General features: G+C 37.2%; 2 protein-coding genes across 4 annotated transcripts in view; both read right to left on the reverse strand.

Moving 5' to 3' along the window:
* Positions 1-2,248: 2,248 nt before the first annotated feature.
* On the reverse strand, positions 2,249-9,312 carry mfsd12b (major facilitator superfamily domain containing 12b). 2 transcript variants are annotated; one of them, XM_016542133.1, is made up of 10 exons: positions 8,853-9,312; positions 7,800-8,010; positions 7,213-7,345; positions 6,665-6,859; positions 6,413-6,505; positions 5,800-5,892; positions 5,551-5,721; positions 4,468-4,562; positions 4,032-4,156; positions 2,249-3,251 (listed from the first exon to the last, which is right to left on the reverse strand). In XM_016542133.1, the coding sequence occupies exons 1-10, from the start codon at positions 9,118-9,120 to the stop codon at positions 3,172-3,174; spliced, it is 1,464 nt and encodes a 487-aa protein (XP_016397619.1). In that variant the 5' UTR covers positions 9,121-9,312; the 3' UTR covers positions 2,249-3,171. The 2 variants fall into 2 exon arrangements, with proteins under 2 accessions (XP_016397619.1, XP_016397618.1); XM_016542132.1 differs by having other exon boundaries at positions 7,800-8,127.
* A 4,180-nt stretch (positions 9,313-13,492) lies between these two features.
* The window catches only part of LOC107731269 (casein kinase I), a 24,870-nt gene continuing 15,873 nt past the window's right edge, over positions 13,493-22,489 (reverse strand). For both annotated transcript variants that reach the window (XM_016542311.1, XM_016542310.1), the window contains 7 exons: positions 17,912-18,060; positions 17,487-17,721; positions 17,109-17,194; positions 16,034-16,118; positions 15,800-15,948; positions 15,567-15,647; positions 13,493-13,651 (listed from right to left, as the gene is read on the reverse strand). In XM_016542311.1, the coding sequence (XP_016397797.1) occupies positions 13,520-13,651; positions 15,567-15,647; positions 15,800-15,948; positions 16,034-16,118; positions 17,109-17,194; positions 17,487-17,721; positions 17,912-18,060 (917 nt within the window). In that variant the 3' untranslated portion in view covers positions 13,493-13,519. The remainder of the gene's footprint in view (positions 13,652-15,566; positions 15,648-15,799; positions 15,949-16,033; positions 16,119-17,108; positions 17,195-17,486; positions 17,722-17,911; positions 18,061-22,489) is intronic.

The raw sequence follows: 22,489 nt of genomic DNA on the forward strand, positions 1-22,489 counted from the left end.
TTTTCAATGACCTTCGAGTGACGCATTTGTCTCGTGCAACATTTGTTAGCTAACGTCAACTATTCTGAAGACGTTTTAAATAAAATAATTAAGTTTTTTAAAATCTATTTAATAGTAATTAAATAATAAAATATTCTTTGTTATATTTTGTTTTACAACGAAGTGCATTGTGAGTCCATTGGGACACTGAACTTGGCATTTCACGCAGGGCAAAATGTCGCTCCTCAAGCTTCCTGGGAGGAATTAAATAGATTTGGTTACATATCATTTTCAGCCATGGAAAGAAAATAAATCATACATTTACTGGAATATCGATATGAAAACAAAGAACGACGAACACTTAAATAAAACAACCCAAATGAAAAACTGCGTTTTAAATAGAGTTCGAAATGGTCAGCATGCTGTTGTGCCACAGGAGCGCTAAATGTCAATTTCTGTTTATACACGAGTATGACATGCTAGTTGTAATTTGAAAAGCACTGGAGTACAGTTTTTGGGTAAAGTCAAGCTTGAAAGTAGAATATGATAGACGATGACATCCTCTCCATTCCTCCATCCAAATCCGCACAACGTGGACGACGTTTTAAAAGACTGCTCTCAAACATTACCATAGTAACCATCATATTCCGGGCAAATTCATAACGTTTGTTCCACCAAAGATATTCAGAAAAGTGTGCCAAACAACTCTGGTCCCCTCAAAATAGCATTTTTGCCAAAGCTGTATTTGTACAAGATGAAAATCAGAATGTGCAAGACATTGAATGTTCCAAGTTCAAATGGACTTAAGACATTTACTATGGTAATCACAGTTTCTCCCAACAGTGCGTACCATTTAGATACAATAGGCCTAATTGTTGCTAAAACTGTTAATTATTGCCATACAATAGTACAAAATTAAATCCAAATTTCAGCTATACTGACTTAATGTGGCAAAATGTCATTATTATATGAGATGCAAAAGTCATCCTATATGTCCCAGTTCAAAAAGTCAAAAGCTTTATATTCCTCATAACAGTCTCAATTAAATGCTGTTGGAAAACTAAACGACTCTTACCACACTTATAATGAGCGGTCTATAAAAGTATATAGAGTAAAGGATTTGGCAGCTTGTATGTGATTTGCCTGACCTCTCTGAATCCCTCCATACAGCAACCCCAGTATTCTTGGGTGGCTGTCCCCTACCTTTGCTCCCCTCACGATGTAATCTTATATCATTCACACCACTCTGCCTCCATCCAAGTACAGGCCATGGTCCAGACTCCAATTAGTGGTCACACTAACAGGCGGAGATGATGCCTGCCCCTCAAATTACCCACAGCAGCATGTTTAAAGACTGCAAGGGGGGTATTGCTGCTGGCACACCGTGGGCTGATACCCAGGAGTCAGGCAGCTCTGCTTTAATTAAAGGGTGCATTTGCATTTGTTTCTGCTGCTTGTGTTTCAGAAATTTATTTCAAATGGCAATGCCACCCAGTATTATGACCCGAGTGTATTCAGGTATGACGGCGGGACGGCATTGATGGACTATATGCAGAGCTCCAGGAGGGAAGCAGGACTGTAATCTTCAAAAACGTCTGCGGCTCAACTTTTTTATTTGTATGATAGAATCAGTGTGCCATAACCCCAACAAACACTGTATAGATCCTGCCCTTTTAATTCTTATGTGCAATGGTAAAAGGGTTTCTCAAATGGAAACTGCAGGGAGTTTGAGAGTTGATGAAATGGATAATTAATTAAATCCAGTGTAAAAAAAAAAAATGGGGATGCACAATTAATATTAATCAGCTTTTGCATACATATTTGTTTGCATAATTCACAGTATTTTTGAGTATATAAGTTTGAAGCATTCCATTAGTATTCTGCCAAAGTAAAAGCTTGAAATATTAAGACATAAATATTAGTATTGTAACTTGTATTTTTAAAAAAGTAAATTATGTAATTTTTTTTTATTTGACAGTACAATTGTAATTTACAACAGTACTAACTTTTACTTTTTCTTTTTATAGAGCTAAAATAATAATCAGAATCAGCAATAATTATGCATATTAATATTAATGTGCTGTTAAATTATTAACTTAAAATTTTTTGTATAAGGGACATGGCTGACAGAAATATTTATCAAATATTCATTTTTTTTATTTAACAGTACAATTGTAATTTACAACAGTAATAAATGTCAGTCTTCCTTTTTATGATTAGAGTTAAATTAATAATAATCATAATAATGAATAATAATAATTAATGGGCACTGTTTATTTTTAATTACATAAGTTGGATGTCAAACATGATGTATAACAATGGCCAAAATGAAGTTCTTTTTCTACTTTGTGAATTTCCAAAATCCACTGCAGGGCCACGAAGCTCCTTAACATGACTCCCTCTAGTGGATAAAAATGTAACTGCCATGTAACAGCTACAGGTCAAAGCGACAAAGTATTAATGTGGCCGACTAGCTAGTTTTCTCTAGGCAAAGCAGTAAACAGCTTAAAAATGGTTGTGTCAATAAATTAAGCCGTGAAGATTTCTTTGTTCTGGTCCATAGAATGTAAATGCAGAACCAGTGGCAACAGGAAATGGAATGACACCATCCCCAAAACTTTCAGTTTTAATAAAAAAGTGACAACTCTCTTACAAGTATCACGTGTACCACTTCAAAACAGTACAGGCATAACCGCCTGAACAAGCTTTACTGCAAACATATTTGTGCTATTCCAACTTTACAGCAAGACACTTTGCATAAAAGCATCTGCAAAACTTTCAAGAATGGCCAGTTTCTGTAATGTATTCAAAAGGCACTTTACAATGTTAGCATACAGACTAGAAGTGTTTTTCATTTCCATTGGAATCCTCAAAAAGGTTTGGTAAATTTTCAGCAGAGCAACTTCCTCTTGAATGTGTTGTATTATTGTTGTCCTGTTCGAGTTGTCACTCCATGTGACAGACCTGAGTTCATATTTTAAAACGTCACACAAAGAGCCTGTTGACAGTGTAAGAACAATGCTGAAACTCGCATCTCCGAAGTGCTGAGACAAGCACTCGTGACCACAGCGCAGCAAATTTTCTTCTCTTCCTTGTTCCTGGTTAGTTACAAAAGGAAACACAGTGTTTCCTCTGCAGTGCGGCCCAGTCTTTCACAGAATGTTGAGTTTTTTCACGTTTTTAACACACCTGTCAGTTCAGTATACCATTGATCTCACGGCTGTTCGTCTCATCGTCATGTGTACCCATCAGCCCACTGATGACCGCGAGACCTGAGGAGGCAGTAATGGATTTGTAATAGGAATACAAGGAAATTAAAGGGTACCCTTTAAGCACATAAGGAAATAATGTGAATAAGTATATTTACAGATAAAAAGCTTAGATAAATGCTACAATTAAGCATACATTGTTATTGTAAAATGCCAGCCAACATTGAGAAAGAAAAGAAAAAGGTTTCACAAAATGTATTTTAACATGCTAAATTAACATAATATGTTAAACAAATTCATTTTTAAAATTGGTGCTTTAGATTGAGATTTACTGTGAGAAAAAATTTAATTCAAAATGTTTTACTGCATAATGTTACTCTAAAAATAGAACATTTTTCAGGTATTTTTAAATTATTTGCTTTGGCTTTTTCCCATTATTTTATTTTGAAAAAAAAAAAAAGTTGCCTTTACATTATCATGCTGTCTTTATATGGTTCATATGGTCTCTCTCATTAAAAAAAAAAACTGAACATGAGGACTGTCCGTTTAAATAGTAATTACAATTTAATACGAGCACCATAATGTAGTACCATAGTATTTATCAAAGAACCATTAAAATGGAAATACATTTGTTTTTTTAAATTCAGCCCACAGAATTTCCCTTTCACCCATGTATGGTTTCCTCTGGAAATCTAGTTCCCCTTTTAATGTAGAACAAACATCAGCAGCTGTCATCAAATTTGTGTTACCAAGCCATCGTATCCACCATTTCAGGCTGGGAAAGATTTTAGTGCTTTAACAACAATGTCTTTTTTAAAGGTTTCAAAAATTTCCTGGACTCACGTCGGCGAATTGCGATGGGCCAGATGAGAAGGGTAGAGAGACAGAGAGCAGCAACGCCAGCCACACCGCCGGTGACAATCACCATGACAGTGCGGAAAAACCATTTGCAGTCAGAGTCCAGTGTGCTGTAAATAAAGCGCAAAATAATCAGAGTAATCTATATAAAACATGAGACAACGAAGAGTTACACTTCCACAGACTATTAACACACTACTGAATACACATAGGTCAACTGTAACACACACATTACAACAACCAGTGAATATCTGTCCTAAAATGAGACCAGTAGATAATCATAGCCACTGTGCATTTAAGATTGTATTTGCAGAGAAGCAGGGTATTTAAAGAATCTACATTCCCAGCCACTACGGTCAGGAGCCTGGAATTGGAATGGAAATGTAATTAAAGGGGAATGGAGATGCTGGATTGTACTCACTGACAGGGATGTAAAGCCTGTATTATCATCACTCCAATTCCATTTGCCACCTTATCAGTGAAGCTCATTGCACCGTACACAAAAGCACCACTTTGCTGTTAAAAGAAAGATTTTCATTAGCATTATTGAAAAGTAGTTCTGAAGTGGTTCCTTTAGGGCTCCAGACAGAAGAAAAAAAGTATCATATATATATATATATATATATATATATATATATATATATATATCGTGTTTCTTATATATATATATATATATATATATATATATATATATATATCATGCTTCTAAAATGACACATTTTGCTTAAAGCCAAATCAACCTTAAAAGAATAAATGTACAAGTCCTCTATCAATAATATTGCTTTTTCCAGAAAAAGTCATCTTGTCTGAATCAGGAGAGAAATATGCACATATAAAGCACGGTTTATAAGTGAAAACGTCCTAAACATTTAATGGTGGATTTGTATCTCGCAAGCATGCAGCTTTTCACTTCACAATAAGATGTTAATTGATGGACTGTAGTTATGTAGATTACTTGTGGATCATTGTGATGTTTTTATCAGCTGTTTGAACTCTCAAACTGACGGCACCCATTCACTGCAGTGGCTCCATTGGTGAACAAGTGATGTAATGCTAAATTTTTAAAATCATTTTTGGGGGAACTATTCCTTTAAAAAGAGTTCATAAGGGTCATTTGTTGGCTAAATGGGCATTAGTGTGTGTGCTGTGCTCATTGCTGCAAAGAAACGCTGGGGAACATTGTGTTCGGTAAAGAGATAATATCTGACGAAACCACATGTGGACAAACACAAAGTTTGTCTGACTGATTTTAGATTTTAAATTACGGTCAGAAATGTTTTTGTCATTTTTGCAACCATTTTCATCGCAGTTTGGGAGCCCTGCATATTTTATTTGAAGTCCATTTGCTCAGGAACTGAATGAGCACATTTTAAAGCTCAGAACGAATTAACAAGACTGAACTACCAAGCTGATAACCAACCAATGACTTGCATTAATTGCATCTGATGTGTGCAAAGCCCCTCAAAAATAGGTTTATAACTTATCACTTGATATCATCACATACTCTTTGATCGCCGATGAGTTTGGCAGTCATGGACAGTGACATGACCAGAATGACAGCAGATCCAGCTCCCAGCAGCACGGCGGCTCCATAAACCCGTGTACCCATGTTTGTGTCCACCAAAACCCAAAAGGAAAACACCATTATGGGCACAAGGCCTACAAAATAGGCCATCTGCAAAGGCAGAAATGAAATATGAGGTATTTTGAGTCACAGTATGTTGAAGCAGTGAGTGAAACTGTGAAAACCTACAGAGGTGCCGATCCATTTGTTAACAGGCTTCATAACCAGAGAAGACACAAACCCACTGACGTACATGACCAGGGGAACAGCTGCAATGTAGTTCTGCAAAAAAGAGAGGATTTTCTGCTCAGTTTTACATCTGCTTTATTGTGCCAGTTCAATGCTGGCCAAACCAGCTTCACTGTACACATGTGGTATTGTAATTAAAAGTACAAATACACTATGTTAATATTAGTTTCTTTGTCTAAGCAATGAAAGTCAATGCGCTCCATTGTTCCATTGGATCCGTTTGGCGTTCATTGCATGATCAAAAACATCTTTTGTGTTCCACAGTTTTTTAGTGCTATTTACATACCGTTATAGTGTTTATTCATATTTTAAAATGACATTTTTTAGATATTTAGTTTTCATTTTAGTTTAAGTTTTTATAATTTTGTTATATGCTTTTGTCATTTTTATTAGGGTTGAGAGATTTATTAATAGTTTTAGAGTAAATGACGATTAGAAATGTTTCTTTTTAGGTGAACTATCCCTTTAATATTCTCATGGTTACTGGATTTTCATGATCCACCCAAAAAAAACTTTGGTTGGATTTTGTATTGGTAAGTGTCATGTTTCTCACCTTTGGAAGTGATAAGGAGTTTGTCAGATACATTGGGATGTATGTTTGGGACAAATTTACAATCAGTCTTGTGCACATATATTGTACTGCTACCTGGAGTAGGAAAAAAATATATACCTTTATTGTTTTTCAACAGCATACTGTGAAATATTTCATAATTAGATGGATTTTTACTTGTTTGTAGTGTACATAAATAAAGCTTTTTGTGTGTGTGTGTGTGTGTGTGTGTTGATCAGATCTCCATGAGATCACCTGATAGAAGGCAGGCTCAATGAGCCAGTGTTTCCACAGTAGTAGGGGTCCGGAGATCTGGGAAGAGCCGGGGATTGAAGGCTGAGATTTCCCAGTCTCTTCACCCTCCTGAGGCTGGACTCCTTCTTCCTTAGTGCCCAGGTGAAAGATGACGGAGGTAACAGTACCGATGGCCCATATTATGAGTGCCAGATACTGTCACAACAAAGATAAAGCAGATTTTACAAATAAATTAAATAGTAGATTATATTTCGAAGAATGTTGGTAACCAAACAGTTTCCGTTCCTATTGATTTCCATTGTATTTTTTGTCCATACAATGGAAATTAATTGGGAACGGAAACTGGTTACCAAAATTCTTCAAAATATCTTCTTTTATTATTTTCAAAAGAAGAAAGAAAGTCATACAGGTTTGGAAAGACGAGAATTTTTATTTTGGGGTGGAAAATCTCTTTAACTCTGATTGTCTGTTTTCAGCTTGATAGACATTATAAGTATTAAATCTGTCGAACTGATCTCTAAATTGGGTGTATATTTGCATTTACTCACTCTGAATGTGGGAACATCAACCCAGCCCAGACTCTGGGAAATCGATGGGTCTTCTGTATGTTGGGATTGGAAGTGGAACAAGATCCACGCCACAGCATATACCGCAATGTTTGCCACCACTGTAAAAGCATACCTGTTAAGGAAAGCAAACAATTTTATGTATATCAATAACAAAGTTAAATAAGGCCACAAAATGACTTCCATGAAAGCCAAAGTTTAATTTAAAGTCACATTGAAATGTACATTAGTGGTTATTCTTCCGTATTCTGACATAGATTTAAGTGTAGCAGATTATTGCAAAAGAAAAATGTAGGCAGGAACTTGGTTCTAACTATCGGTTGTTGATTGGATGGGTGCAGACCATAAGAAGAATAAAACAATAAGATAACATGAATTTAAAAAAATAGCTAGGGTGATTTTTCATTGCATTCTAACTTTAAAATGAGAAAACCATTTTATAGCTTTTTTCCTGTTATATTTCCAAGACAAAATGTTGCTAATAGTGTCACTGACCTTAAGACCTTAAAGTTTGGCAACATTGTTGCTCTACATTGGTTGTTTGACTTGAGGAGGTAGTGATACTGTACCTATATGATGTTAGTTCCACTTTGGCGTGCTCACATGTGACCAGTTCAGGAATGAGCGACAGATGGGATATCTGAGTAGCAGCCCAGCCGAATTGGAAGATAATGATGAATGGGATGGCGTAAATCAGTCCTGCGGTCTGTGGGGTTTTCTCATCACATCCAATGCAGGGATTGAATATGAAGGGAAAGGAGGCAAACACGCTTATTGTTCCTGGGAGGAAATGGACAGTAAACTGAACAGTTAGTGCTGTGTAATGATGACACTCGGGAAGTGACATCATTTGGACCTTTTCTGCAGCATGACTTTGGTTGGTTGCATTTGTAGTGCCTGTTACCCAAATTATTGTGAGAAAAACAAAGATACAAAACAAATACCTTTCTTTCATTTATGGTAAATATATTTCATAAATATTGTAACTGGTAAAGTATTTATAACTATAACCCAACCCTTTGTTCCAGTGGTGCTACTAAGTGACAGCTTAAGGCTAAATTTGCAAACCTGTTTCCCATTCTTACATTTTTATAATTTTTTACAGTTTTGTCAGCTTCAAATATTTGCCTATTGATGTATAACGCCAAACACACGAACCACGTACAAAATGTATAGAAAACAAAATTTAGCTTGAGTTTCTGCAATTTACGATCAATTCATTGGGGAAACACTTCCGTTTTTAAGTTTCAAAGCTTTATTTTGTAGCCTATTCGTGGAAAGTGCATCTGACAGTCCCCGGACTACAGCTGACGAGCTTCCGTCTAATTTCCCCGTTTGCTTTGAATATGAATCATCCATCTGCACTTAATTCTTTAGCGGTAGTTTGCAGGGATTTTTTTATGGGGTTTCGGCGGAATACCCCTACTACAGATTATTGTAAAGCACCATGGCAACTTGCTTTTATTTTTTAACAGTAATCCTATGGAGTTTATCCTATGGAAGTAAAAATTCAAGAAATATATCAGACAAAAATCAGAACACGCGCTCCTCCACACACCGATCGAAACAGTCCATTTATTGTAGTTACAAACACAGCTGCAAGTTTGAACTCACACTCTTACCCACTAAATGCCAGGTCTTTCTTTTCCCATACTTCCCACATCCTGACGTCCGATCGGACTCGTAACCGATGAGCGGAGTGCAGATCCCGTCCGCGAGCTGACCGACCAGCAGCAGCGCACCTGCGTTCGTATCCCTGAAACCGAGAACCGAGTGATAATACACCAGTAAATACGTGAACCACATAGACGCGCAGAGGTCGTTGAAGAAATGTCCCACGGCGTACGTCAGGCGCCTGCACACGGGTAAAGTTAGCGGCTGATCGGACATCGTGAATGAAGGAAACGGTCAAGAAAGAGCGACTGTCTTAAGCGCAGCTACCAATGAGTCAAACGACTGAACAGAACTGAACCCTGAATCCCACTGAAAAGGATCAGAATGATGCTTTAGTTTTGAAGTAAAAGTGAAATGGCCACTGATTGTTTGCATCCAGCAGTGCCCGTTTTCGGTTTTAATTCTCCATCTCACACCTACGCTATCCAGGGAAAGGGGATGTTACTATGACATGATTTTAATAGACAGCACATGCCCTCTTTTAAAAAAGGACAGGAAAATCTACCAACGTCAACTTTGACTCTGTAAACGAAAACAGCACATTATCAGAACTTACATTTAAAGGTAAGTTCTGGAAGCAACCAAAACTTAGCTACACACAAAAAAAGAAGTTAACATATATAATCAAGTGCAAAAATAAATAAATAAAAGCAATAAACATAAATAATTCAACCAATTTAAATATTTCTAATATATTAACCCATAGGTGGTTGCTTGAGCATTGCTAGGCGCGCTTGTTGAGTCAAGTTTTGGCATAAGAAGCGGAGGAATAAGCAATCAAACAGCACAAATATGTTTTAGTAAAACAAAATCAATTTGTGTTCTGCGTGTAACCAATAAAAGCTGATAAAGTAAAAACCTTTAGAACTTAATAAGTAATATGATTATTATTTTACAATGGACATCTACAGCTTCAAATGTTTTTCCTAGTTTGAAACAGACGGTGTTAGTGTTCCTAAAATACAAATGCAGAATCTACCAGTTACTAAAATAAAAATGCAGAATCTATTAACCCTAATGTGTTAATAAATGACTAAACCAATCGCCTGATAACTATTCTTTTTTTAAACCTCACAAGATCTGATGCACACAGATGACTCTGAACATACGGTCATATGACATGTGACAATACCCCAGACACTTGGCCATACGACATTCATCATAAAGTAATGATTATGTCACATCTAGCATTTAAAATACACCAAGTACTAAATGGGTCTAATACGAATGACCAGCAGGTAAATTAATGAGTCAGCAGCTTATGAATTGCAATTTAATCCTAATTAAATCCCATTAACTTTTAATTAAATCTTAATTACTTTTGCTTTATACACACACACACACTATATGGACAAAGGTATTTGGGACACACCTCATAATTATAAAATGTATGCGTTTCAATCAGATCCACTGCCACAGGTATGTAAAATTAAGCATGTAGCCTTGCAGTCTGCATTTACAAATATTTGTAAAAGAAATGTGCTGTTCTGAAGAGCTCATCTGTGCTAGATATCTCACGGTCAAATGTAAGTGGTATTATTGGAAAGCAGAAGTGTTTAAGAACAGCAGCAACTCAGCTACGAAGCATGAGACCATGTTAAGTCACTGAGTGGGGTCATTGAGTGCTGAGGCACGTGGTGTGTAAAAGTCGCCAACGCTTTGCTGACTCCATAGCTGCAGTTACAAACTTCCACTGGCATTAAAATCAGCACAGAAACCCTGTAGAGGAGGCTTTATGGAATGGGTTTCCATGGCCGAGCAGCTGCTTGCAAGCCTCACATCAAGTACAATAGCAAGCATCGAGTGGTGTAAAGCACGCTGCAACTGGACACCGGAGCAGTGGAAACTCACTTTTCTGTTTGGCAGTCTGGTGGGCCTTCCTAACTGCATTGTGCCAACTGTTAAGTTTAGTGGAGGAGGGATACTGTTATGGGGCTTTTTTTCAGTGGTCGGACTATGCCTCTTACTTTAGTGAAGGTAAATCTTAATGCTTTAGCATACCAAGACATTTTTGAACAATGCTTTGCTTCCAACTTTGTGGGAACAGTTTGGTGAACACCCTTTTCCATTCCAGCATGACTGTGCCCTAAAGCAATGCAAGATCCATAAAGACATGGTTGGATAAGTTTGGCGTGGAAGAAATTGATTGGCCCACACAGAGCCCTGACCTAAACCCCATCCAACACATTTGGGAATGGAGATTGCAAGCCAGGCCTTCTCGTCCAACATAAGTGCCTGACCCCCACAAATGCTCTACTGGATGAACGGGCAAAAATTTGCACCAAACTCCATATAATTGTCTGTGTGTGTAGAATGTGATGTCTTTAAAGTCCCTGTGTGTGTATATATATGTAACCCCTCTCCCCCGGGTCCTCTCCGCCACACCTCGTTCTCGCTCTGAGTGGGTCTCGAACCCGGGTCTCCGGCATGGGAGGCGGACGCCGTTACATATATACACACACACACACACACATAACGCACAACACACACTGGAACTGTCCAAAACACAGATTCTACAACAATAGTCATAACCATCAAACATTTAAAATAAACAATGCAATCACTCAAAAAAATACCAGTGCAGGACACTTGCTTAAATTTGAAACATTTTACTTGGAAAGGCACAAACTATGATTTCCTGGTAAATAAACTTTGATGTGAGAAATAAAACAAGAACATATTTTTCTTCTTTTCCTTAAACGGTCCTTGAACAGATATCAGCCCTGTGCGGGATGTGCTCCCACATCAGTTTATATAGTCTGTCGGTTGTCTCGTCGTTTCATTTCAAGCCCACTTTGTTGTCTTCTTTTTTTCCAAAAGTGCAATAACAACAATGACAAGAGAATAATATCCATTTGTCTCTCCGTCCCCCACAGTACCTGAGGCCAGTAACTGTGCTACAGAGTCCACAATGACAGAAAAAAAATGGAAGAATTTTTTTTTTTTTTTTAAAGACAAAAGGACAAAAAGAAAGCATTTCCAGGACACTACAACTGCTTCACAACCCAAGGATTCCTTTAAATCAAAAAAACTAATCAAAAAATTAAATTACAGGGAAAAAAAAGACTCCAGAGTCTGGTTGAGATGAAATGTGTCCTGTTATTTTGTAATTTAGTTGGGGTCGTTCCCAGTGCAGAGGCGACTCCTGCCCTCACGTTTTTCATCACAAATAAGATCTATTTCTAAGAAAACTTAAATCATTTGTTCACTGATGTAACGTCCCCTGATCAACAAACAATAAACGTTTCAAACAACATCTTTTCACACACTGTGGTTTTATATCATCATTTAATTTCATATCATCATCTTTTCATCTTTTTGTGTTTATGTGCGATTATGTATCTTCATTATTCTCTTTTTTTTTTTTGCCTGTTAAAAAAAAAAAAAGTTTGTTTGGGCCTCTCATATTCAACCCATAAAAAAAGTCATTTTGTAGAACTTGTAACTGGAATCTTTGTGCTGAGGCAGTGTTATTATTGTTAATGAAAACTAAAAATCATTTTTCTTATACACTCATGTTCAAAGGTTTGGGATCGATATGGTTTTTAAAAAATTAATTAACATTTTTATTCATCTAAGGATTCATTACGTTTACCAAAAGTGAGAGTAAAGGGGTTTATAATGTCACAAAATATTTCAAATTCGAACAAATGCAGTTCTTTTGAATTTTGTATTCATCAAAGAATCTTGAAAAAAAAATTAATATCAGCTTCTACAAAAATATTTAGCAGTACAATGTTTTTTAGCGCCAAAATATAATTATAGAATAATTTCTGAAGAATAATGTGACACTGAGGACTGGAGTAATGGCTGCTGAAAATTCAGCTTTGCCAAAGGAATACATTTATATGATATTCAATGGGAAAAATAATTGTATTTATTTTAATGTTTCACAATATTACGGGGGGTTTTTTGATGAAAGACATGCAGCCTTGGTAAGCAGAATAAAAACTTTTCTTCAAAAACCTAAAAAATAAATATATCCCAAACTTTTGAATGTTAGTGTATCACAAAACTGAAAAATTGAAAATAAACCAAAACACATTTTCATGGTTCCAGAACTAATTTAAAATCTAAAAAAAAAATTCTTCTACTCTAAATAGATTTGGCAGTAAAACAAAAACAGATCAACTAGAAATCTTTGAAATAACTAAAACACAAACTAAACACAAAAACTAATTTGTAAAGACAAATTGAAAACAACAGAGAAGTAAAAACTAAATTATAAATTCAAAACTATAATAACCCTGTCCTTAAGATGATTACATTCAAAATTACATTCATAATTATCTTAAGATGTGAGATGAAAAACAGCAGATCTGTGTTTGGATCATGGGACATCATTCCAAAACCCAACACTAGGTGGCACATGTGTCTCATCAAGTGCCTTTCAAATGCACAACATAAGAGTTTCTCTTTTGAAATCTATCAGCATCCATTAGATCCTATCACACCGTAAGCTGCTCTCCAGCTAAAATGCTTGATGGCTTCTATTTAAAACACATGGTATCTCCAAGGAACGGCACTCTGTAGTGTGTTCAGAGCCTAAAGGAGCCTAGCTGAGCGTCACAGATGAATGAGTGTGCGAAAGACAGAGAAAAGCAGCCATGCTCACTCAAAAAGCAACACCACGAGCAAGCAGTACCTGCACTGAGCCCCCCAGCCTCTCGGCCGTGAGTTGCGACCCCAGAGTCTCCTTATTGGTCACTGGCGTGAGCTGGGACTCACTTCCTTTGGGCTCGGGAGACTGATCGACAGTGGAAGAAGCATTTTGGGCGGAGAAGCATGGAGGGTGGGCGGGGTGAGATGGATGGAGATTTTGAGGTATGATGGGAAGGGGCGGTGGGTGAGTAAACACAAACAAACGAAAAACAAAACATTAAAAAGAAGACATCTCACATGCAGAAGCTTGCTCAGTTACTAAGATAAAAGTTAGAAGTGAATGACACAAACTAACAGAAATAAAGAAAAAAAAACAGAGTGAGAAAAAATAAACAACAACCCAGCAAACATGCAGAATTAAGAAAGGCTGCTATTAGAAATCAAAGCAAGTTGTTTTTTTTGTTTGTTTTTTTTTACAAATAATGACATGAACACTACCATTATAACTTTTAATATTGTTTTTTAAAGACATGCAAGTACAAGCAGAAGGGCACATATATGTACAACAATCTTCCACCAGACTTTTAAGCTCATTTTATGCTCATGTAGCATGAAATGAATGCAGAGATACTCTGGGTTAAACTGGGATTTTTAATAAAACAAGCAAAATTGCAGCTATATGTTAGTGGATGTACATCAGTACACATTTGATATATTTTATTTAAAGATGTCACAGGAATGAAGGGATGAACCATAATGAAATCAGAATTTCCAGGGTGGCATTCTGTGCTGCACTGAAGAACACTCTCTGTTTGTTAGTGGATGTATATTGGGAACAGGGGCACATTTTGGCAACCCTTTATTTTGTGATTTCACTGGAACATGGATGAGCCACCAAGAAATGGTGTATGTGCTGGAGTTGCGTAATGACAGCAAGAACACAAAATCCAGACAAAGACTAATTTAAAAACAAGTACACTACCGTCCAAAAGTTTTGGGTCAATAAGTGTTTTTTTTTTTTTGAAGCAGAAGAAATGTATACTTTTCTTCAGCAAGGATGCATTAAACTGATCAAAAGTGACAGTAAAGACATGTTACAAAATATTTATATTTCCAAATAAATGCTGTTCTTTTGAACTTTATCAAAGAATCCTAAAAAAAAAATGCATCTCGGTTTCCACAAACATATTAAGCAGCACTGATGATAAGAAATGTTTCTTAAGCACCAAATCAGCATATTAGAATGAATTCTGAAGGATCACGTGACTAAAAAACTATAATAATGGCTGCTGAAAATTCAGCTTTGACATTACAAGAAAAAATTACATTGTAAAATACATTAAAATAGAAAACAATGTAGAACTAATCATTTCACAATATTACTGTTTTATTGTATTTTTGAGACATAGGAAACAAAATTTTTTGACTTCTTTCAAAAATATTATTGTCAACAAACTTTTGAATCATTATTGAGGAATTCCTGTCCTGTTCACATTGTCATAATCATCAAGATAAGACAAAACAGATGTGGAAACATGATATTCATGGACTTTCACCATATGGCCCTCATCTCCAGTCAGAACATTTATGCCCTACAGAAAAGTGGAGACAGTGCTGATACCGCCACTGAACCGAAAGCATTTTGATTCAGCAGCAGAGAACTTTGTCTCTAAGCAACTGGCCACTAAAACAGATTTGTTTACACCAAGCAAGGCACAACTAACCAGCCTTCCATCCCACTAATTAATCACACGAATGATGTTCAAAAACTGCATTGCACAACTGTAACATCACACCAAACTCGAGCAACTCCTCCAACAACTTTTCCTCTGTCATCAATGTGTATGACCAAAAGCATCAGGGCTTATTCTGATTGGTTGCATATCTAAAGAGGAACAGTGGGCGGGTATACTATATCTGGCTTTGAGTGTGTAAGATACATCCTACACTGCACTGGAGCGAATGAGATGTACACTACGACCACCTAGGGTGAATAAAAAGTGTATAGCGTACTTCCCTTAAGTAGATCCACTCTGAGTTTAACTGTGCACTCAACTCACCTGGTTTTTGGTCTGCGGTTGTGCTTTGTCTCTGCTGCTCGGCTGGGGTGTGTCTGTGGGGATGGGGCCTATAGGTGTAGGCTGTAAAAGACAACAATGATCTCACCATTGAGCATGTCTCTCACAGTCATACACTTGGAAATAAACCCAACGTAGCATGACAAAGGCCTTTGACAGTTGAAGTACACAAGAAAAGCATTGAGGAAATATCTGTGGAGGAAACAAACACTCACGAGAGGCTTGCCGACCCAGTCGTACTCGTAATCAAAGACGTAGCCGTTCCTGTCAAAGAGGTCTGTGAAGAGCTTCCTCAAGTAGTCGTAATCTGGTTTCTCAAAAAAGTCCAGTCGTCTCACATATCTCAGATAGGTGGCCATTTCCTCTGAACAAAAAACAGAAAAGGCGTTAGTTCAGGGAAACGATTCACACGCTACTGTGCTTGACATAACCGAATGGACGGCACTAACCTGGGAAACTTTCACATAGCACTTCGATCGGCGTAGCTCGCTTGGTGTCACCAATTTTCTGGTAACGTTCTTTCAGTGTGTCCGCCTGTATGGAAAACACAAATGGTTTCTCACCAACAAACTCTTCATGAAAGACTAAACCTGGCTGAAATGTAATTAAGCATATGCAACACATAAATCCAGGGCAAGATTTTGCCTCTGGCTAGTTTTATTGAATAGGCAATGACTCGCACAACAAAAGAAGATTGTTTTACAATTTTTTTTTAACATTGACTTTTTCATTCTCACCCTACTGTCATGTGCCTTCCATGTAATCCCTTTAAGTGATGAATTAACAATGGTGTGAGAGACTACTTCAGCATGCAAGTGCAGAGCTTCTAACACCTGTGTGCGTTCAGAAGCAACCGCAACTGCTACGGCCATGTGACTCGCTGCTCTATGACACATGGCTGAGCAACTGAAGCACAACACGAGCAGCTGATATCTGCATTTATTGCCATGTCATCACACTTCTCAGTTACACTACTGTTCAAAAAATTTGGGGTCAGTAAGACTTTTCTTGAAAGAAATTAATAGGTTTATTTAGCAAGGATGCATTCAAAAGTAACAGCAAAGACATTTGTAATGTTAAAAAAATTCTAATAAATGCTGTTCTTTCATAAACTTTTTAATTCATCAAACAATACTGAAGAGTATCATGAAAAAAAAATCAGCAACATAATTTTCAACATTGATAAGAAATGTTTATTGAGCAGCAAATCAGCATATTAGAATGATATCCAAAGGATCATGTGACACTGAAGACTGGAGACTTCCAGTGAAATGAAAACTTTTTTATTGTAATAATTTAATATTTATATTGCTTTTATTGTATTTTTGATCAAATAAATGCATCCTTGGTGAACATAAGAGGCTTATGTCAAAAACATTAAAAAAAATCTTACCACCGTAACATTTTCAGAAGTATTGTACATGTGCATAGACCTGAGGATTCCTTTATTAATACCACAAAAAGGTTGCAAAGATCAAAACGAAAAGAAATCATTTCAAGAATGGGTGGTAGAAAAGTGCAAACCTTCAAGCCCTGCCAGGGCAAACTGCCTCTCAGGAAGTACATAAACATATGGCCCAGTGCTTCTAGGTCGTCCCTTCTGCTTTGTTCTGAGGGGGAAGAAAAACAACAACTGTTACACGTCATACTGATGGACGCAACAGGTACATTTTCGCTGTAAAGTGAGACTGATATATTTAAAACTACACGATTAAGTTGGTTACATAAATATGAGTCACTCAAGAAAATGAAAGTATGTAATTTAAGGTGGGTTGCTGATTTTATTATTTTCCCCCTTCGCCCAAGAAATCAGTTTAAAAAAAAGAAATTTAGAAAATTAACATTTTGGAAACACAAGGCTGGTTTTCATAGTAAAATGAAAGGAGAGTATTTAGTGCACACCTTTTCCCAAATGTGTGTTGATACTCATATACCGGGCAGTGCCAGTCAGGCTCTTATGCTCTCGGTATGGGATGTGTTTTTTGGTCTCGGGGTCTATGTATTCTTTGGCAAGCCCGAAGTCAATGATATGAATGGTGTGCTGCCTCTTAGACCCCGGCCGCCCCACCAAAAAATTCTCTGGCTTGACATCTCGATATATCAAGCTCCGCGTATGAACATACTCCATCCGTGTTATCTGAAAAAAACAAGGAAGATGCTGTTAAGGACATTCTAAATTAAAAAAAAATAAAAATCCAACAAAAACATGCCAGAGCTGAACGATTCCTAGAAATCATTTAGAAAACAGCCAAATAAATCCTAAATGTGTAATGAGACAAACCAAAATTGCTGAAAAAAGGTAACAGCCTCTCTGACCAGACGCTTACCAGTTGAATAGCTATCATTAGGACGGTCTTGAGGGAGAAAGTGCGGTCGCAGAGGTCAAAAAGGTCCTCCAGACTGGGCCCAAGCAGTTCCAGAACCATAGCATTGTACTTCCCGCAAGGGCCGAAGTAGAAGACCTGAGGAACTCCCTCTGCAAAGACAAAAGACAAAATGATCATTTAACAACCCAGTGAAATGCAAATGCAGAATCTCAAACTCTTGTGTTTGTCCTTTAGAGAAATGGTTTTGTACTATTATTTTCTTAACACCACCAAATGTTTAGCATCCTGTTCACAGCCAGTACAGGCCACCATCTCCGACAGGACCCATAATGACAACACCTTGCACAAAACATTACTAACAAGCCCTTGGAGAGAGAGCACATCATGCAATTCATTAAAACAGCGACTATCTCACGCTCACAGAGTTTACAGAGGGCTGTAAAACAGCTGATCTGTCCCACGTACACGGCACGTTCTCCCCCACAGTAAGAACTCAGTGCACAGACAATGGACATGATTCTGAAAGGTAAATGAAGGCGGGGGCTGAAAATCATTCAACAAAACTCTTTTGCTTCCACTGAAACTATATAGCATAGTAGGGGTGGGTAATATACCAAATGAAACTACATAGACTAGTATAAATGTTCTACTCCAATTATCAAAAACAGTGCTTTATGGCGGGGAATGGGCGTTCAATCAAAGAGCAAAAAAAGCTTGTACATTAAAGAAAAAAGGCTGTGTCCCCTTAGATATTGTTGCTAACACGACTATTATCAACTAAAAGTGAGAAGCCTATATATTTATTTGCTTAGTTTAAAAAAAGCAATGACAAAGACATATTTAAATAAATATAAATATTAAAATTAAAATGAATATTCATGACAGTAGAAATAGGAAAAATGTTCAAATGTGTGAATATATGTATAAATAATTTATAATAATAAAATACATGTTCATATATTATATATACATTCATTCATAATAAAAAAAATATTTTTCTTAAATATTGTGCTATTTTTGCTTGTATCACCCACCCCTAGCACCATAGTACAGCCTAAAGTTACAGACCAAAGCAAATAGTCTGGTGCAAATAGCAGGTGTTGAGCAGAATTACTTTTTTGATGCGTCTTTGAAAAAGCACGCATTGCTGTGACTCCACAAAACAAGACCTCAAGGACACACAGTTCTTAACTGCTGCCCACTGCCAGTGTTTCCAATTCAATTCCAGGTCGCCTGTGCCAAATCCCATGTGTGTGTGTGTTCTTCGGTCCAATGGTCAGATGCAGAGGCGCATGAGACACACTAGGAAAACCCAGCTCCAGGGAGGATTATAGAAGTATTTACCTGATCTGGCAAACATCATTCCCATGGGTGGGGGTGCCCAACACGTGCGCACACACACCTGCCTGCACTTTAGCCAGCCAGATCCGTTTGGAAACCACAACAATGATGGATGTGCCCACGGCAAGAGTGCAGCCAGGAAGCTGACTCATCAAAGCACCAGATCGGAGGTTTAAACCCAACGCCAACTCGGCAATCAGAAGGAGGAAAATTACAACCATGCACAGCTGGATCACTTCCTTGAATTGTAAACAAGGCCAATCGCAGGTTTTTAAAAGCGTTTCAAATCATACCGAAAAAATGAAATATTTTAATTATTATATAGGCAGAAAGCATGGTTATGAGAGGAAGCACAGTCCAAGTTATCCATGCAGTATGCAAAAAAAGCTGCACAACAGAGAGGAATGTGATGAGCAGTAATTAGAGGCCACAAAAAGTATTTGGACACCAAGTCACAGCTCTCAATTAGGAATGAACCGATAACATTCCTTCTGATACAGAGAATTTGATCTTTTTCTTTTTTATGTTATGTTATGGCAGCTATCCGAATAAAGTGCTAATGATAGTAATAATCTAAAAATTAAATAAAATAAATGAATAAAATAATTTTACACACTAAAATCTCAAATCAATAAATCTTGTCAATGTCAACTAAACAACATGAAATATTGATAAAATATAATGATAGCAAAAGTAATCTAAAAACAGGCAGAAACATCCAACCACAATTAAATATCATTATTAAGCTGATAATTATCAATGTCAACCAATATTGATAAATAAAAATAATAAAACATATTTTATGAATAAATGAATGAATAAACATGCATGAATAAATAAATAAAAAAATGCATACAAGCATAAACGAATACAAAAACACAAACAAACCAATCAATCGACTAATGGTGTTAGTCATCAGCATATCATTTTTTTAGTCGATGTATGAAATCATTTCAGTTCATACATTTTTAAACGTGGCTTAAGTGTCCAATCACCTATGTAGGCAGTCTTTGGCTTTATGGATTTTTTCTGCGGTGCACCGTTGCTCTTTTAACAGCCTCTGTGCAGCGACACTAAAGTTCAACAAGGAGATTTTCTGCCATATCACAACCCCACTCGCTCACATCACTAACAGAGCCTGAGAGAAAACAACACAACTCATTGTTCATCAAACACATGTCCTCTCAGAGCAGACGCACTGGAATGTCAAAGTTTAGCACACATGCCCAAGCGAAGGCTTGCATATTAAAGATTCAGCATGTAGCCAGAGAACAACAAGGCCCTGATTCCATTAGCGGGACAGTGGAGAAGAATCAGGGGCTGAAACGTGATCGCTCTGGCCAGCAAAGGTCCCAGTGTGATTCAGGAGATGAGAGGGCTTGCGTCATCCGCCCTGCTGCATAAAACATCCACAGCCTGCACTGCAGAGAGTTCCATGACCCTTTTTTCCCCAAATGTCAGAGATTGAACGCAACGATTGAAAAGCCACTAACCAAGTCAAAGTCACCCCATGCAACTCAGCTAAAAATAACTCTAAAGCTTTAATCAGCAGCACAACAGCAATTAAACATTTAAACACAAGCTATTTAAAACAAGCAAGCCACACGGCAGCAGCAAATTCCCCTTCATTGCACTTTAAAATGCCTTTAAATAATTGACAGAGGCATAAAACTGTATGATATTTAAAGTACAAAACTGTTAATGGTGCAAAGTAGCAGAGGTGGGGGCAAGTCACACATGTTCAAGTCTCAAGCAAGTCTCAAGTCCCTACCATCAAGTCTCAAGTCACAGTACAAACACATCAAGCAAGTCAAGTCAAGTCAGTGGCTCACCTCAAGCAAGTCAAGTCGAGTCCTGCTAAGGGTCAAGTCAAGTCACAGTATCAAACAGGAACAAATATTTTTTTGCCACACGACCTTATTAATTTTTCCTCAGAAATTAACTTTCTTAATTATACATTTTAAATAATAATGTTTTAAATATAACATTTTGAATATAGGCAAAATACTACTTTGTATACCGCTAAAGTCTGTAATTGAGAAAATATTGATAAAAATACAAGATAAAAATATGCATCTCATATTTATGTTATATTGAGTTTGACCATCCTAGGAGACACAGATAATATTTAACAGATGTTTGAAAATGATTTTGCACTAAATATCTCCAGTGAAGACTGAGATTCAGTCTGGGAGCACGCTAAAGAATTTCAGTGTGTAACAAAACATGCTATTCAATTTAAAATAATATGCTGACTACAAATCACCCCTTATATCAGAAATAAAATGGACCTAAAATTTTCATCGGATATAGACACCCTATTTGGATTGTTTCTTTCACTTTGCATGACATTGTTCCATGCCTACATTGTTCTTGAAAACTTCAAGTCACTGGATCTCAAGTCCAAGTCAAGTCATTTTCTTTATTTAGTCAAGCAAGTCACAAGTCCTTAAATTTGCGACTCGAGTCAGACTCGAGTCAAGTCATGTGACTCGAGTCCCCCACCTCTGCAAAGTAGGGCTGAAACGATTCCTCGAGAAACTCGAATACAAAAAAATCATCAAGGCAAATTATGTGCTTCGGAGAATCGTTTAGTCCATTTACTAGGGATGCACTGAATTTTCGGCCGCCGAAAATATATGCCGCGCCGCCCAGCAGTGTTCAGGTTTCACTCTCCTCCAGCCGTCATCACTGCGCCGTGTGACGTTCCGTTCAATATTCCGCTCTATCAATGTGCATTCTGCTCATTTACCGCTCATGCTCACCGGAAAAGCTAAGTCCGCTCAAATAGCGCGGACATGAAATTTCTATGTAGTATACTTGTTCCAGTTTGCAGTACTGGGCAACGCTGGTAAAATCTCGCTCGCTGGTCTGCTCCCCGCTATGCTCTGCTCACATGCGCTGATAATAATAGCTTTGCCAGGGTTTTTATATTTTTATACATGTTTACTTTATATTTCTTTACACAAAATCAACATTTCTATTCATTTCCCACTGATTTTTGCGCGATCTGATGAGCATTAACTCATATTACGCGATCATATCTCTATGAATGAATGAATGGCAGAGACGCGCGTTCTCCTTTACCACACACACACACTGAAGAGCGCGTGACGCTCGCGGTGATTTCAGCGTCTGCCGTCTCAGTGAGGACATAAACACACGAACAACTCCAGAACTGCTCTGAGAGTCATTTCATGAGCGTTTCACCGTTTCATTTGAGTAAAACTAACGTCA

The sequence above is a fragment of the Sinocyclocheilus rhinocerous genome, unplaced genomic scaffold, assembly GCF_001515625.1.
Source record: "Sinocyclocheilus rhinocerous isolate Xijiao unplaced genomic scaffold, SAMN03320098_v1.1 scaffold1600, whole genome shotgun sequence".
Lineage (NCBI taxonomy): Eukaryota > Metazoa > Chordata > Actinopteri > Cypriniformes > Cyprinidae > Sinocyclocheilus > Sinocyclocheilus rhinocerous.